General features: G+C 48.7%; 1 protein-coding gene and 1 long non-coding RNA gene across 4 annotated transcripts in view; both read left to right on the plus strand.

Moving 5' to 3' along the window:
- LOC123465146 overlaps positions 1 to 17313 on the plus strand; it is a 30506-nt gene extending 13193 nt beyond the window's left edge. Inside the window, exons 2-3 of one of the 3 annotated variants that reach the window (XR_006640259.1) lie at positions 8208 to 13959; positions 16642 to 17313. Coding sequence is in view for 2 of the 3 variants with exons in the window: in XM_045163459.1 (XP_045019394.1) it covers positions 11819 to 12754 (936 nt within the window). In the remaining variant the exon portion in view is untranslated. Of the gene's footprint in view, positions 1 to 8207 lie in introns of all 3 variants that reach the window. The other 2 variants (XM_045163459.1, XM_045163460.1) reach the window with 2 other exon arrangements.
- The window catches only part of LOC123465148, a 53798-nt gene that overhangs the window by 21245 nt on the left and 14952 nt on the right, over positions 1 to 17601 (plus strand). The gene's annotated exons all lie outside the window — the stretch shown is intronic.

The raw sequence follows: 17601 nt of genomic DNA on the forward strand, positions 1-17601 counted from the left end.
TATGCCCAGCAGTGGGATTGCTGGATCATAAGGCAGTTCTATTTCCAGTTTTTTAAGGAATCTCCACACTGTTCTCTATAGTGGCTGTACTAGTTTGCATTCCCACCAACAGTGTAAGAGGGTTCCCTTTTCTCCACACCCTCTCCAGCATTTATTATTTGTAGACTTTTGGATTGCAGCCATTCTGACTGGCGTGAAATGGTACCTCATAGTGGTTTTGATTTGCATTTCTATGATAATGAGTGATTTTGAGCATCTTTTCATGTGTTTGTTAGCCATCTGTATGTCTTCTTTGGAGAAATGTCTATTTAGTTCTTTGGCCCATTTTTTGATTGGGTCATCTATTTTTCTGGAGTTGAGCTGTAGGTGTTGCTTGTATATTTTTGAGATTAGTTGTTTGTCAGTTGCTTCATTTCCTATTATTTTCTCCCATTCCGAAGGCTGTCTTTTCACCTTGCTAATAGTTTGCTTTGATGTGCAGAAGCTTTTAAGGTTAATTAGGTCCCATTTGTTTATTTTTGTTTTTATTTCCAATATTCTGGGAGGTGGGTCATAGAGGATCCTGCTGTGATGTATTTCAGAGAGTGTTTTGCCTATGTTCTCCTCTAGGAGTTTTATAGTTTCTGGTCTTACGTTTAGATCTTTAATCCATTTTGAGTTTATTTTTGTGTATTGTGTTAGAAAGTGTTCTAGTTTCATTCTTTTACAAGTGGTTGACCAGATTTCCCAGCACCACTTGTTAAAGAGATTGTCTTTAATCCATTGTATATTTTTGCCTCCTTTGTCAAAGATAAGGTGTCCATATGTGTGTGGATTTATCTCTGGGCTTTCTATTTTGTTCCACTAATCTATATTTCTGTCTTTGTGCCAGTACCATACTGTCTTGATAACTGTGGCTTTGTAGCGGAGCCTGAAATCAGGTAGGTTGATTCCTCCAGTTCCATTCTTCTTTCTCAAGATCGCTTTGGCTATTCGAGGTTTTTTGTATTTCCATACAAATTGTGAAATTATTTGTTCTAGCTCTGTGAAGAATACTGTTGGTAGCTTGATAGGGATTGCATTGAATCTATAAATTGCCTTGGGTAGTATACTCATTTTCACTATATTGATTCTTCCAATCCATGAACATGGTATATTTCTCCACCTATTAGTGTCCTCTTTGATTTCTTTCACCAGTGTTTTATAGTTTTCTATATATAGGTCTTTAGTTTCTTTAGGTAGGTATATTCCTAAGTATTTTATTCTTTCCGTTGCAATGGTGAATGAAATTGTTTCCTTAATTTCTCTTTCTGTTTTCTCATTATTAGTGTATAGGAATTCAAGGGATTTCTGTGTGTTGATTTTATATCCTGCAACTTTACTATAGTCATTGACTAGTTCTAGTAATTTTCTGGTGGAGTCTTTAGGGTTTTCTATGTAGAGGATCATGTCATCTGCAAACAGTGAGAGTTTTACTTCTTCTTTTCCAATTTGGATTCCTTTTGTTTCTTTTTCTGCTCTGATTGCTGTGGCCAAAACTTCCAAAGCTATGTTGAATAGTAATGGTGAAAGTGGGCACCCTTGTCTTAGTTCCTGACTTTAGAGGAAATGCTTTCAATTTTTCACCATTGAGGATAATGTTTGCTGTGGGTTTGTCATATATAGCTTTTATTATGTTGAGGTATGTTCCTTCTATTCCTGCTTTCTGGAGAGTTTTTATCATAAATGGATGTTGAATTTTGTCAAAGGCTTTCTCTGCATCTATTGAGAAAATCATATGGTTTTTATTTTTCAATTTGTTAAGGTGGTGTATTACATTGATTGATTTGCGGATATTGAAGAATCCTTGCATCCCTGGGATAAAGCCCACTTGGTCATGGTGTATGATCTTTTTAATGTGTTGTTGGATTCTGATTGCTAGAATTTTGTTAAGGATTTTTGCATCTATGTCATCAGTGATATTGGCCTGTAGTTTTCTTTTTTGTGGGATCTTTGTCAGGTTTTGGTATTAGGCTGATGGTGGCCTCATAGAATGAGTTTGGAAGTTTACCTTCCTCTGCAATTTTCTGGAAGAGTTTGAGCAGGATAGGTGTTAGCTCTTCTCTAAATTTTTCGTAGAATTCAGCTGTGAAGCCGTCTGGACCTGGGCTTTTGTTGGCTGGAAGATTTTTGGTTACAGTTTCAATTTCCGTGCTTGTGATGGGTCTGTTAAGATTTTCTAGTTCTTCCCTGGTCCAGTTTTGGAAAGTTGTACTTTTCTAAGAATTTGTCCATTTCTTCCACGTTGTCCATTTTATTGGCATATAATTGTTGATAGTAGTCTCTTATGATCCTTTGTATTTCTGTGTTTTCTGTTGTGATCTCTCCATTTTCATTTCTAATTTTATTGATTTGATTTTTCTCCCTTTGTTTCTTGATGAGTCTGGCTAATGGTTTGTCAATTTTATTTATCGTTTCAAAGAACCAGCTTTTGGTTTTGTTGATTTTTGCTATGGTCTCTTTTGTTTCTTTTGCATTTATTTCTGCTCTAATTTTTAAGATTTCTTTCCTTCTACTAACCCTGGGGTTCTTCATTTCTTCCTTTTCTAGTTGCTTTAGGTGTAGAGTTAGTTTATTTATTTGACTTTTTTCTTGTTTCTTGAGGTGTGCCTGTATTGCTATGAACTTTCCCCTTAGGACTGCTTTTACCGTGTCCCACAAGTTTTGGGTTGTTGTGTTTTCATTTTCATCCGTTTCTATGCAAATTTTGATTTCTTTTTTGATTTCTTCTGTGATTTGTTGGTTATTCAGCAGCGTGTTGTTCAGCCTCCATATGTTGGAATTTTTAATAGTTTTTCTCCTGTAATTGAGATCTAATCTTACTGCATTGTGGTCAGAAAAGATGCTTGGAATGATTTCTATTTTTTTGAATTTACCAATGCTAGCTTTATGGCCCAGGATGTGATCTATCCTGGAGAAGGTTCCATGTGCACTTTAGAAAAAGTTGAAATTCATTGTTTTGGGATGAAATGTCCTATAGATATCAATTAGGTCTAACTGGTCTATTGTATCATTTAAAGTTTGTGTTTCCTTGTTAAATTTCTGTTTAGTTGATCTATCCATAGGTGTGAGTGGGGTATTAAAATCTCCAACTATTATTGTGTTAGTGTTAATTTCTCCTTTCATACTTGTTAGCATTTGTCTTACATACTGTGGTGCTCCCACGTTGGGTGCATATATATTTATAATTGTTATATCTTCTTCTTGGATTGATCCTTTGATCATTATGTAGTGACCTTCTTTGTCTCTTTTCACAGCCTTTGTTTTAAAGTCTATTTTATCTGATATGAGTATCGCTACTCCTGCTTTCTTTTGGTCCCTATTTGCATGGAAAATCTTTTTCCAGCCCTTCACTTTCAGTCTGTATGTATCCCCTGTTTTGAGGTGGGTCTCTTGTAGACAACATATGTAGGGGTCTTGTTTTTGTATCCATTCAGCCAGTCTTTGTCTTTTGGTTGGAGCATTCAACCCATTTACGTTTAAGGTAATTACTGATAAGTATGATCCCATTGCCATTTACTTTATTGTTTGGGGTTCGAATTTATACACCGTTTTTGTGTTTCCTGTTTAGTATTTGTTGGAGAGCTGGTTTGGTGGTGCAGAATTCTCTCAGCTTTTGCTTGTCTGAAAAGCTTTTGATTTCTCATTCATACTTGAATGAGATCCTTGCTGGGTACAATAATCTGGGCTGTAGGTTATTTTCTTTCATCATTTTAAGTATGTCTTGCCATTCCCTCCTTGCTTGAAGAGTTTCTATTGAAAGATCAGCTGTTATCCTTATGGCAATTCCCTTGTGTGTTATTTGTTGTTTTTCCCTTGCTGCTTTTCATATTTGTTCTTTGTGTTTGATTTTTGTTAATGTGATTAATATGTGTCTTGGGGGGTTTCGCCTTGGCTTTATCCTGTTTGGGACTCTCTGGGTTTCTTGGACTTGAGTGAGTATTTCCTTCCCCATTTTAGGGAAGTTTTCAACTATTATCTCCTCAAGTATTTTCTCACGGTCTTTCTTTTTGTCTTCTTCTTCTGGGACCCCTATGATTCGAATGTTGTAGCGTTTAATATTGTCCTGGAGGTCTCTGAGATTGTGCTCATTTCTTTTAATTCGTTTTTCATTTATCCTCTCTGATTCATTTATTTCTACCATTCTATCTTCGAATTCACTAATCCTATCTTCTGCCTCTGTTATTCTACTATTTGTTGCCTCCAGAGTGTTTTTAATTTCATTTATTGCATTATTCATTATATATTGACTCTTTTTTATTTCTTCTAGGTCCTTGTTAAACCTTTCTTGCATCTTCTCAATCCTTGTCTCCAGGCTATTTATCTGTGATTCCATTTTAATTTCAAGATTTTAGATCCATTTCACTATCCTTACTCGGAATTCTTTATCAGGTAGATTCCCTATCTCTTCCTCTTTTGTTTGGTTTGGTGGGCATTTATCCTGTTCCTTTATCTGCTGGGTATTCCTCTGTCTCATCTTGTTTAAATTGCTGAGTTTGGGGTGTCCTTTCTGTATTCTGGCAGTTTGTGGAGTTCTTTACTGTGGCATTTCCTCGCTGTGTGTGGGTTTGTACAGGTGTCTTGTCAAGGTTTCCTGGTTAGGGAAGCTTGTGTCCGTGTTCTGGTGGGTGGAGCTGTATTTCTTCTCTCTGGAGTGCAATGAAGTGTCCAGTAATGAGTTATGAGATGTTTGTGGTTTTGGGGTGACTTTGGGCAGCCTGTATCTTGAAGCTCAGGGCTGCGTTCCTTTGTTGCTGGAGAATTTGCTTGGTATGTCTTGCCCTGGAACTTGTTGGCCCTTGTGTGGTGCTTGATTTCAGTGTCGGTATGGAGGCATTTGATGAGCTCCTGTCAATTAATGTTCCTTGGAGTCAGGAGTTCCCTGGAGTCAGGGTTTGGACTTAAGCCTCCTGCTTCCAGTTATCTGTCTTACTTTTACAGTAGTTTCAAAACTTCTCCTTCTATACAGCACCATTGATAAAACATCTACGTTAAAGAAGAAAAGTTTCTCTACTGTGAGGGCCACTCAGAAAGGTTCACAGCGTTACATGGAGAAGAGAAGAGGGAGGAGGGAGTTAGAGGTGACCCAAATGAGATCAGGTGGAATCAATAGTGGAGAGAGTGGGCTGGCCAGTAGTCACTTCCTTATGTGCACTCCACAACTGGACCGCTCAGAGATGTTCACAGAGTTATACAGAGACGAGAAGAAGGAGGAAGGAGACAGAGGTGGCCAGAAGGATAAAAGGGGGGAATGAAAAGGAGGGAGACAGATCCAGCCAGTAATCAGTTCCCTAAGTGTTCTCCACCGTCTGGAATACACAGAAATTCACAGAGTTGGGTAGAGTAGAGAGGGGTTAGGGAGGAGACACAGGCGACCTGGTGGAGAAAAAGGAGAGTCCAAAGGGAGAGAGAGCAGTCAAGCCAGTAATCTCGCTCCCTAGTGAAAAATGGGTACTGAAGATTGGGTTCTTAAAGGTACAAAATTGGTAACAAATACATAAAAGCAAAAATTAAAAATCTAGAGTAGAGTTTGGAATTTCAAAAATACGATGTTAAAGAAAAGAAGAAGGAAAAGAAAGAGAGAAAAAACGAACAAAGAAAAACAAACAAGGTCGCAAAAATTATCAAGAAAATACAGGTACAAAATTGATAACTAATACCAAAAAGCAAAAATTAAAAATCTAGAGTAGAGTTTGGAATTTCAAAAATACAATGTTAAAAAAAAGGAAGAAGAAAACTAAAGAGAAAACAAACAAACAAAAACAAGCAATGTCGCAAAAATTATAAAGAAACTACAGGTACAAAATTGATATCAAATATCAAAAAGCATAAATTAAAAATCTAGAGTACAGTTTGGAATTTCAAAAATACAATGTTAAAGAAAAGAAGAAAAAAAAAACAAAACAAAAAAACAAGGTCAAAAAATTATTATATATATATATATATATATATATATATATGAAGTTTGCTGAAGAAGAAAAAAATAGGGTCTTTTTTTTTGCAAAGTAATAGGTTATAAAAGTGAAAATTAAATGAACAATAGAGGACTTAAAATTAAAAAAATTAAAAAAAAGAAAGAATGATCATAAAAATATATCTAGGACTTTCTCTGGTTTTGTTGTGAGTATCGTGGGTTCGGTTCATTTTTGGCTAGTTCCTTGGTCCGACTTATATTTCTCAAGATCTATAGGCGCCTTCCTATGTAGTCCTAGTAACCACAGGGTTTTAATCTATTGCCTGTAGCTTCCAAGGCGTTTCCCTCTGTTATAGCTTCTTTTGTTTGCTGGTCTCTTCAGTGTCTGGTTTACGCCCTGACACAAAGGGGACGGTGGAGGACACTTTTTTTTTTTAGGCTCACTTGTTCAGTTGCGCTGTGGGGAGGGAGGGAGGGAGTGATGCTGCAAACAAATAACACTGGCGTGCGCTCGCAGTGCCTCAGCCACACTGGGTCTGCCCCCGCTCACGGCACGTGTAGCCTCCCTGCCCACACTGCTCGGGCTCTAGGTTGTTCCACCGGGAACAATCCGAGGCTGGCCCTGGGCTGCATGCACCTCCCAGGTCCAAGCCGCTCAGGTTCAGGCACTCGGGTAGTCCTCAGAGGCACAGACTCGGTTGGGCCTGCGTTTTGTGCTCTTCCCAGGTCCGAGCAGCTCAGGTGATGAGGTGTTTGGCGAGCGCCAATGTTGTGACTTATCGCCTCCCCGCCACTCGGTTATCTGGGTGTAAAACAGGCGCACCTTCTCAGGCAGATGTTGACCGTCCAGATCCCCAAGAAGTTTTAGTTAGCAAAGAAGCCTGCTTACAGTTTTATAGATAATGTCTCTCTGGGGCTGCGATTGCCCCCTTCCGGCTCTGGCTGCCTGTCACCGGAGGGGGAAGGTCTGCAGCCGGCTATCTCTGTTCAGTCCTTTGTTCCGTGCGCGGGCCTGGCGGTGTCTTAGGTTAGGGCTGGCTTTTTGCGTGGTAGATATCCCAGAGTCTGGTTTGCTAGCCCAAGTTATTTCGTTCAGATAGCGCTCAGGGTATTCAGGCCAGATTCTTACTCTAAGCGATGCAGCCCGCGCCGCGCCTCCCTGCCCAGCCCCTGCTTGCTAATGGTGTGAGCAGGCGTCTGCACTGCTTCGCGGCTGGGGGAGTTACCGTAGGGCTTGCAATCTGCGAGTTTTAATTGTTTATTTATTTTTATCCCCCTTATGTTGCCCTTTGTGCTTCCAAAGCTTGGCAAAGATTTGGCAGTGAAAAGCTTTCCTGGTGTTTGGAAACTTTTCTCTTTTTAAGACTATCTTCCCGGGACGGAAATCCCTCCCTCCCTCTTTTGTCTCTTTTTTTGTCTTTTATACTTTTTCCTACCTACTTTCCAAGAGTTGGGTTGCTTTTCTGGGTGCCTGATGTCCTCTGGCAGCATTCATAAGTTGTATTGTGGAATTTACTCGACGTTTAAATGCTCTTTTGATGAAATTGTTTGGGGGGGAAAGAGTTCTCCCCGTCCTACTCCTCAGCAATCTTGGCTCCTCTCTTGTGGAGTTTGGAGAGAGCACGCGGGATTGCTCTCCAGGCCATGCAGGAAAAGAAGGCCCTCATCTCGCGATGTCGGGGGAGTCTCGTGGTTTTTCTGGAGCTGCGGTGCCAGTGTGGGGTTTCTCACAAGGTACGACCGGGAGCTCAGGGAGCCTCTCGTGTGGTGTCAGGGAAGTCAAGTCTCCATACGAGTGGCGAGGGGGCGCACGTCATTGCTCTCGAGTCATGGTAGTGGAATCAGGGCTCAACGCAATGAAAAAGGACGCTCGAGGTCTTTCTCGGGTTGCGGCAGGAAACCCTGGGTTCCCTCGACTTGTGCCTGTGACCTCAGGTAGCTTCTCAGGGTGCCTCTGAGAAGTCAGGGATACTATGGAGCTGGGAGAGGCCTCTCGGGACTCCACTGGGTTTGCTGCAATGGAAGAGGGCCTAATCTCGAGATCAGGAAGGAACCTCAGGGTTCCTCTCCATTTCTGACTCAGATCGCAGGGTCCCTGCAGAGTTGGGACAGGAGAGTCAGGCCTCGTCTTGTGTGGAGGAATGGAACTCCGCTTGCCTCTCGAGTTGTTCAAGGAGTGACAGGCCACTTGTCGAGCTGTGTGTGGAACCTGCGGTTTTTTCCAGACAATGCACGGGGGTGTCAGTGCCCCTTCGTGATGTGCTTTCATCCACAGGGTTGCCTTCGAAGTGGTGTGCGGGCATCGGGTTCTTATCAAGAGCGGACCAGGAAATCGGGGTCTTTTGGAATGCGGCACCACACACGAGGCTACGTCTCGAATTTCCTCGTGAGACGGGCCTCATGCTGAGGTGCCCCTGGAAGGTCGGGAAAGCCTTCCAGACAAAGCAGGTTAATCGACCCTACTGTCGCGATCAGGAGGGGAGAAGGGGCTCAGATGAAGTGGTGCCGGGAACCTCGGTGTTCCCCTTGAGTGAGACCGGTATGTCAGGGAACTTTTGGGGTCTCATGAAGCTTGCCAAATACTGTTTCAAACTTCAAGACGAAACGTGGGACTTCTCTTGAGACGCTGTGGCGGGCAAGGGCCTCATCTTGTGATGAAGGGGAAACCACGTGGTTTTTTTCGAGTTGCGATGGGATTGTTGACTTACGACGGGGAATTCAGGCTTCCTCTTCTGTTGGCCCAGGGAAGTCCATTCTTCCATTCGAGTTGCCAGGGAGAGCTGGGTGGGAATTGCTCTCGAGTCACGGCAGGTCAAAATAGACCTCATCTAGGCTTGTGTCCAGGACCTAATGTTCCTCTCCAGGGGCGATAGGGATCACGGGGACGCATTCCAGACTCACCCAGTGAGTCAGGCCTCGGCTCGAGGGGAAGCAAAGGATTCTGATATCCTCCTGGGTCGCGATAGGTATCTCTTGGAGCCCACTGAGTGGCCTCCAGGGAGTCAAGCCTCCTGTGGAGTTTGGAGAGAGGACTCCGGATTGCTCTCCAGGGTATGCAATAAAAGAAAGCCCACATCTCGCGATGACGTGGACGTCTCGTGGGTTTAATCCAGCTGGGGCGCCACGTTGTGTTTCTCACGAGGTACGATGGAGAGCTCAGGGGGCCTCTCGTGCAGCACCAGGGAAGTCAGGTCTCCATGCCCGTGGTGAGGGGGAGCGGGTAATTGCTCTCGAGTCATGTTAGGGGAATCCGGCCTCAAGACGCGTTGAAGAAGATCTTTCGAGGTCTTTCTGGGGTTGTGGCAGGAAACGCTGGGTTCCCTCGACTTCTGCCAGGTGACCTCAGAGAGCTACTCAGGTTGCCTCTGAGAAGTCAGGGATACTGTGGAGTTGGGAGGGGCCTCTCGGGACTCCACTGGGTTTGGTGCAATGGAAGAGGGCCTCATTTAGAGTTGAGGCAGGAACCTAAGGGTTCCTCTCCATTTAAAACTCCGACCACAGGGTCCCTGAAGAGTTGGGACAGGAGAGTCAGGCCTCGTCTTGTGTGGAGGAATGGAACTCCACTTGCCTCTCGAGTTGTTCACAGGATAACAGACCATTTGTCGAGCTGTGAGTGGAACCTTCGGTTTTTTCCGTAAGATGCATGAGGGGGTCAGTGCCCCTTCGTGTTGTGCCTTCATCCACAGGGTTGCCTTCAAAGAGGTGTCCGGACATCGGGTTCTTATCAATAGCAGAGCAGGAAATCGGGGTCTTTCAGAACGTGGCACCATCCATGAGGCTACGTCTCGAATTTCTTCGTTAGACTGGTGTCATCCTGAGGTGCGCCATGAAGATCGGGAACCCCTTCCAGACAAAGCAGGGGAATCGACCATCTTGTCGCGATCAGGAGGAGTGAAAGGGCTCAGTTGAAGTCGTGCCGGGAACCTCGGTGTTCCCCTCGAGTGGGACCGGTGTGTCGGGAAACTTTTGGGGTCGCTTCAAGGGTGCCAAGTACCGTTTTGCACTTCAATACGGACTTGGGGCTTCTCTTGACACGCTGTAGAGGGCAAGGGCCTCATCTTGGGATGACGGGGGAATCACGTGGTTTTTCTCAAGGTGCGGCGGGATTCTCGAGTTACGACGGGGAATTCAGGCTTCCTCTTGTGTTGGCCCAGGGAAGTCCAATCTTCCATTCGAGTTTCGAGGGAGAGCTGGGGTTTGCTCTTGAGTCACTGCAGGGCAAAAGAGACCTCATCTAGGCTTGTGTCCAGGACCTAATATTCCTCTCCAGGGCCGACAGCGATCTCGGGGTTGCATTCCAGACGCATCCTGGGAGTCAGAGCTCGACTCGAGGGGAAGCAAAGGACCCCGCTCTCCTCTCGAGTCGCCACAGGTGTCTCTTGGAGCCCACTGAGTGGCCTAAAGGGAGTCAAGCCCCCTGTGGAGTTTGGAGAGAGGACTCAGGATTGCTCTCCAGGCCATGCAGGAAAAGAAGACCCTCATCTCGCGATGACAGGGGCGTCTTGTTGGTTTTCTCGAGCTGCGGTGCCAGTGTGCGGTTTCTGACGAGGTGCGACGGGAAGCTCAGGGAGCCTTTCGTGTGGCACCAGGGAATTCAGGTCTCCATGCGCATGGCAAGGGGGAGCGCGTCATTGCTCTCGAGATATGATACGGGAATCGGGCCTCAAGACACGTTAAAGCAGGACTCTCAAGGTCTTTCTCGGGTTGCGGCAGGAAACCCTGGGTTCCGTCGACTTCTGCCGGTGACCTTAGGGAGCTTCTCAGGGTGCCTCTGAGAAGTCAGGCATACTGTGGATTTGGGACGGGCCTCTCGGGACTCCACTGGTTTTGCTGGCAATGGAAAAGGGCCTCATCTTGAGTGGAGGCAGGAACCTCAGGCTTCCTCTCCATTTCTGACTCGGTGCGCAAGGTCCCTAGAGTTGTGACAGGAGAGTCAGGCATCGTCTTGTGTGGAGGAATGGAACTCCGCTTGCTTCTCGAGTTGTTCACGAGGTGACAGACCACTTGTGGAGCTGTGTGAGGAACCTGCGGGTTTTTCCGGAAGATGCACGGGGTGTCAGTGCCCCTACGTGTTGTGCCTTCATCCACAGGCTTGCCTTCGAAGAGGTGTCCAGGAGTCTGGTTTTGATCAAAAGTGGACCATGGAATCGGGGTCTTTCGGCATGTAGTATGGCCCTCGAGGCTACCTCTCGAATTTCCTCGTGAGACCGGCCTCATCCTGAGGTGTGCCGGGAAGGTCGGGAATCCCTTCGAGACAAAGCAGTGGAATCGACCCTCCTATCGCGATCAGGAGAGGAGAAAGGCCTCAGATGAAGTGGTGCCGGAACTTCAGTGTCCCCTCTAGTGAGATCGGTATATAGGGGAACTTTTGGGGTCGCATCAAGGGTGCCAAGTACTGTTTTGCACTTCAAGACGGAATGTGAGACTTCTCTTGAGACGCTGTAGGGGGCAAGGGCCTCATCTTGCAATACGGGGAACCACGTGATTTTTCTCGAGTTGCGGCGGGTTTCTCAAATTACAACTGGAAATTCAGGCTTCCTCTTGTGTTGGCTCAGAAAGGCCAATCTTCCATTCGAGTTGCAAGGGAAAGCTAGGGGTTGTGCTTGAGTCACTGCAGGGCCAAAGAGACCTCCTCTAGGCTTTTGTCCAGGACCTAAGGTTCCTCTCCAGGGGCGACAGGGATCCAGGGTTGCATTCCAGACTCACCCTCGTAGTCAGGCCTCATCTCGAGGGGAAGCAAAGGACACCGCTCTCCTCCTGAGTATCGACGGGTATCTCTTGGAGCCCACTGAGTGACCTAAAGGGAGTCAAGCCTCCTTTGGAGTTTGGAGAGAGGATTCGGGATTGCTCTTCAGGTCATGCAGGAAAGAAGGCCCTCATTTCACCATGACAGGGGCGTCTCGTGGGTTTTCTCGAGCTGCGGCGCCAGTGTGGGGTTTCTCACGAGGTACGATGGGGAGCTCAGGGAGCCTCTCATGTGGTGCCGGGGAAGTCAGATCTTCATGCGCGTGGCGAGGGGGAGCGCGTCATTTTTCTCCAGTCATGGTAGGGGAATCGGGCCTCAAGACGCGTGAAGAAGGACTCTCGAGGTTTTTCTCAGGTTACGGCAGGAAACCCTGGGTTCCGTCGACTTATGCCCGTGACCTCAGGGAGCTTTTCAGGGTGCCTCTGAGAAGTCAGGGATACTGTGCAGTTGGGAGGGGCCGCTCCGAACTCCACTGGGTTTGGTGCAGTAGAAGAGGGCCTTATCTCGAGTTGAGGCAGGAACCTCATGGTTCCTCTCCATTTCTGAATCGGATCTCAGTGTCCATGCAGAGTTGGGACAGGAGAGTCAGGCCTCGTCTTGTGTGGAGGAATTTAACTCCTCTTGCCTCTCGAGTTGTTCACGGGGTGACAGGCCACTTGTCGATCTGTATGTGGAACTTGCGGGCTTTTCCAACGATGCAGGAGGGTGTCAGACCCCTTCGTTTTGTGCCTTCGTCCACAGGATTGCCTTCGAAGAGGTGTCCTAGCATTGGGTTCTTATCAAGAGCAGACAGGGAAATCGGGGTCTTTCGGCGTGTGGCACCAACCACAAGGCTACGTCTCGAATTTCCTCGTGAGACCGGCCTCATCCTGAGGTGCGCCGGGAAGGTCCGGAACCCCTTCCAGACAAAGCAGGGTAATCGACCCTCCCGTCGCGATCAGGAGGGGATAAGGGGCTCAGAACAAGCGGTGCACCGAACCTTGGTGTTCCCCTCGAGTGAGACCAGGGTGTCGGGGAACTTTTGTGCTAACATCAAGGTTGCCAATTATCGTTTTAAACTTCAAGATGGAACGTAGGGCTTCTACTGAGACGCTGTAGCTGGCAAGGGCCTCATCTTGCGATGACGGGGGAACCACGTGGTTTTCCTCGAGTTGCAGCGGGATTTTCGAATTACGACGGGGAATTCAGGTTTCCTCTTGTGTTGTCCCAGGGAAGTCCATTCTTCCATTCGAGGTGCGAGGGAGAGCAGGGGATTGCTCTCGAGTCACTTCAGGGCAAATGAGACCTCATCTATGCTTGTGTCTAGGACCTAATGTTCCTCTCCAGGGGCGACAGGGATCTCGGGGTTGCATTCCAGACTCACCTGAGGAGTCAGGCCTGGTATATAGGGGAAGCAAAGAATTCCGCTCTCCTCTCGAGTCCCAACGGGTATCTCTTGGAGCCCACAGAGTGGCCTAAAGGGAGTCAGGCCTCCTGTGGAGTTTGAAGAGAGGCCTCGAGATTGCTCTCCAGGCCATGCAGGAAAAGAAGGCCTTCATCTCGCGATGACGGAGGCGTCTCGTGGGTTTTCTCGAGCTGGGGAGCCAGTGTGGGATTTCTCACGAGGTATGACGGGGAGCTCAGGGAGCCTCTCGTGTGGCGCCAGGGAAGTCAAGTCTCCATGCGAGTGGCGAGGGGGAACGCGTCATTGCTCTCGAGTCATGGTAGGGGAATCGGGATTCAAGATGCGTTGAAGGAGGATTTTCGAGGTCTTTCTCGGGTTGCGTCAGGAAACCCTGTGTTCCCTCGACTTGTGCCAGGTGACCTCAGGGAGCTTCTAAGGGTGCCTCTGAGAAGTCGCGATACTGTGGATTTGGGAGGGGCCTCTCGGGCCTCCACTGTTTTTGGTGTAATGGAAGAGGGCCTCATCTCGAGTGGAGTCAGGAACCTCAGGGTTCCTCTCCATTTCGGACTCCGATCGCAGGGTCCCTTCAGAGTTGGGACCGGAGAGTCAGGCCTCGTCTTGAGTGGAGGAATGGAACTCTGCTTGCCTCTCGAGTTGTTCATGGGATGACAGGCCTCTTGTCGAGCTGTGTGTGGAACCTGCGGCTTTTACCGAATGATGCACGGGAGTGTCAGTGACCCTTCGTTTTGTGCCTTCGTCCACAGGGTTGCCTTCGAAGAGGTGTCCGGGCATCGGGTTCTTCTCAAGAGTGGGCCGGGAAATCGGGGTATTTCGGCATGTGACACCACCCACGACGCTATGTCTCGAATTTCCTCGTGAGACCGGCCTCATCCTGAGGTGCGCCGGGAATGTGGGGAACCCCTTCCAAACAAAGCAGGGGAATAGACCCTCCTGTCTCGAACAGGAGGGGAGAAGGTGCTCAGATGAAGTGGTGCGGGAACCTCGGTGTTCCTGTCGAGTGAGACCGGCGTGTCCGGGAACATTTGGTGTCGCATCAAGGGTGCAAAGTACCGTTTCGCACTTCAAGACGGAACGTGGTTCTTTTCTTGAGACGCCATAGCAGCAAGGGCCTCATCTTGGGATGACGTTGGAAACACGTGGTTTTTCTCGAGTTGCGGCGGGATTCTCGAGTTACGAAGGGGATTTCTGGCTTCCTCTTGTGTTGGCCCAGGGAAGCCCAATCTTCCATTCGAGTTGCGAGGGAGAGCTGGGGGTTGCGCTCGAGTCACTGCAGGGCAAAAGAAACCTCATCCAGGCTTGTGTCTAGGACCTAATGTTCCTCTCAAGGGATGACTGGGATCTTGGGGTTGCATTCTAGACTCACCCAGGAGTCAGGCGTCCTCTCGAGGGGAAACAAAGGACTTCTCTCTCTTCTCGAGTCGCGACGGGTATTTCTTGGAGCCCACTGAGTGGACTAAAGGGAGTCAAGCCTCCTCTGGAGTTTGGAGAGAGGACTCGGGATTGCACTCCAGGACATGCAGGAAAAGAAGGCCCTCATCTCACGATGACGGGGGGGGGGGTCTCGGTGGTTTTACCGAGCTGCAGCGCCTGTGTTGGTTTCTCAGGAGGTACGACGGGGAGCTCAGGGAGCCTCTTGTGTGGCGCCAGGGAAGTTAGGTCTCGATGCGTGTGGCGAGGGGGAGCGCGTCATTGCTCTCGAGTCATGGTAGGGGAATCAGGCCTCTAGACGCGTTGAAGGACTCTCAAGATCTCTCTCGGGTCTTGGCAAGAATACCTGGGTTCCCTCGACTTGTGCCGGTGACCTCAGGGAGATTCTCCGGGTGCCTCTGAGAAGTCAGGGATACTGTGGAGTTGGGAAAGACCTCTCGGGACTCCACTGGGTTTGGTGAAATGGAAGGGGGCCTCATCTCGAGGGGAGGCAGGAACCTCAGGGTTCCTCTCCATTTCTGATTCCGATCGCAGCCCCCTGCATAGTTGGGAGAGGTGAGTCAGGCCTTGTCTTGTGTGCAGGAATGGACCTCCGCTTGCCTCTCGAGTTGTTCACTGGGTGACAGGCACTTGTTGAGCTGTATGAGTAACCTGCGGTCTTTTCCGGACGATGCACGGGGGTGTCAGTGCCCCTTCGTGTTGTGCCTTCATCCACACTATCTTCGAATAGGTGTCTGGGCATCGCGTTCTTATCAAGAGCGGATCGGGAAATCGCGGTCTTTCGGCATGTGGCACCACCATCGAGGCTACGTCTCGAATTTCCTCGTGAGACAGCCTCATCTGAGGTGCGTGGAGAAGGTCGGGAACCCCTTGCAGACAAAGCAGGGGAATCGACCCTCCTTTCGCGATCAGGAGGGGAGAAGGGGCTCAGATGAAGTGGTGCCAGGAACCTCGGTGTTCCCCTCTAGTGCGACCCGTATGTCGGGGAACTTTTGGGGTAGCATTAAGGGTGCCAAATATCATTTCGCACTTGAAGACAGAACGTGGGACTACTCTTGAGACGCTGGAGCGGGCAAGGGCCTCATCTTGCAATGACGGGGGAACCACGTGGTTTTTCTCAAGTTGAGGCGGAATTCTCGAATTACTACTGGGAATTCAGGCTTCCTCTTGTGTTGGCCCAGGGAGGTCCAATCTTCCATTCGGGTTGCGAGGGAAAGCTGGGGAGTGCTCTCGAGTTACTGCAGGGCAAAAGCGACCTCATCTAGCCTTGTGTTCAGGACCCAATGATCCTCTCCAAGGGCGACAGGGATCTCGGGTTTGCATTACAGACTCACCCGGGGAGTTAGGCCTCGTCTCGAGGGGAAGCAAAGGACTCGGCTATCCTCTCGAGTTGCGACGCGTATCTCTTGGAGCCCACTGAGTGGTCTAAAGGGAGTCAACCCTCCTCTTCAGTTTGGAGAGAGGACTCGGGATTGCTCTCCAGGCCATGCAGGAAAAGAAGGCCCACATCTCGAGATGACGGGGGCGTCTCGTGGGTTTTCTCGAGCTGCGGCGCCAGTGTGGGGTTTCTCACGAGGTACGACGGGGAGTTCAGGTAGCCTCTCGTGTGGCAACAGGGAAGTCAGGTCTCCATGGGCGGGGCAAGGGGGAGCGCGTCATTGCTCTCAAGTCAGGGTAGGGGAATCGGGCCTCATGACGGGTTGAAAAAGAACTCTCGATGTCTTTCTAGGGTTGCGGCAGGAAACCCTGGGTTCCCTTGACTTGTGCCGGTGACCTCAGGGAGCGTCTCAGGGTGCCTCTGAGAAGTCAGGGATACTGTGGATTTGGGAGAGGCCTCTCGGGACTCCTCTGGGTTTGGTGCAATGGAAGTGGGCCTCATCTCGAGTTGAGGCAGGAACCTCAGGGTTCTGCTCCTGACTTCCTGGAGGCCGGATCTGACTCAGATCGCAGGGTCCCTGTTGAGTTTGCTCAGGAGTGTCAGGTCTCGTGTTCTGCGGAGGAATGGAACTCCGCTTACATCTCAAGTTGTTCAAGGATAACACCACTTTTCGTGATGTGTGTGGAACCTGCGGGTTTTTCGGAGATGCACGGGGGCGTCAGTGCTCCTTCCTGTTGTGCCTTCATCCACAGGGTTGCCTTCGAAGAGGTGTCCGGGCATCGTGTTCTCCTCAAGTGCGGACCGGGAAATTGGGGTCTTTCAGCATGTTGCACCACCCACTAGGCTACGTCTCGAATTTTCTCGTGAGACCGGCCTCATCCTGAGGCGCGCAGGAAAGTCCGGGAACCCTTTCCAAACAAAGCAGGGGAATCGACCCTACTTTCGGGATCAGGAGGAGAGAAAGGGCTCAGATGAAGTAGTGCCGGGAACCTCGGTGCTCTCCTTGAGTGAAAGTCGGGTAACTTTTCTGGTTGCATCAAGGGTGCCAAGTACCGTTTCGCACTTCAAGACGGAACCTGGGACTTCTCTTGAGATGCTGTAGTGGGCAAGGGCCTCATCTAGCGCTGACGGGGGACCCACGTGTTTTTTCTCGAGTTGCGGCAGGATTCTTGAGTTACGATGGGGAATACAGGTTTCCTCTTGTGTTGGCCCAGGGAAGTCCAATCTTCCATTCGAGTTGCAAGTGAGAGCTGGAGATTGCTCTCGAGTCACTGCAGGGCAAAATAGAGCTCATCTAGGTTTGTGTCCAGGACCGAGTTTTTCTCTCCAGGGGCGACAGGGATCTCGGGGTTGCATTCCAGACTCACCCGGGGAGTCAGGCCTCGTCTCGAAGGGAATGAATGGACTCCGCTCTCCTCTCGAGTCGCGACGGGTATCCCTTGGAGCCCAAGAGTGGCCTAAATGGAGTTAAGCCTCCTGTGGAGTTTGGAGAGAGGACTCGGGATTGCTCTCTAGGCCATGCAGGAAAAGAAGGCCCTCATCTCGCGATGACGGGGGCGTCTCGTGGGTTTTCTCAAGGTGCAGTGCCTGGTTGGGGTTTCTCACGAGATAGGACGGGGAGCTCAGGGAGACTCCTGTGGTGCCACGGAAGTCAGGTCTCCATGGACGTGGCGTGGGGGAGCGCCTCATTGCTCTCGAGTCATGGTAGGGGA

This window comes from Bubalus bubalis, chromosome 2, assembly GCF_019923935.1.
Source record: "Bubalus bubalis isolate 160015118507 breed Murrah chromosome 2, NDDB_SH_1, whole genome shotgun sequence".
Lineage (NCBI taxonomy): Eukaryota > Metazoa > Chordata > Mammalia > Artiodactyla > Bovidae > Bubalus > Bubalus bubalis.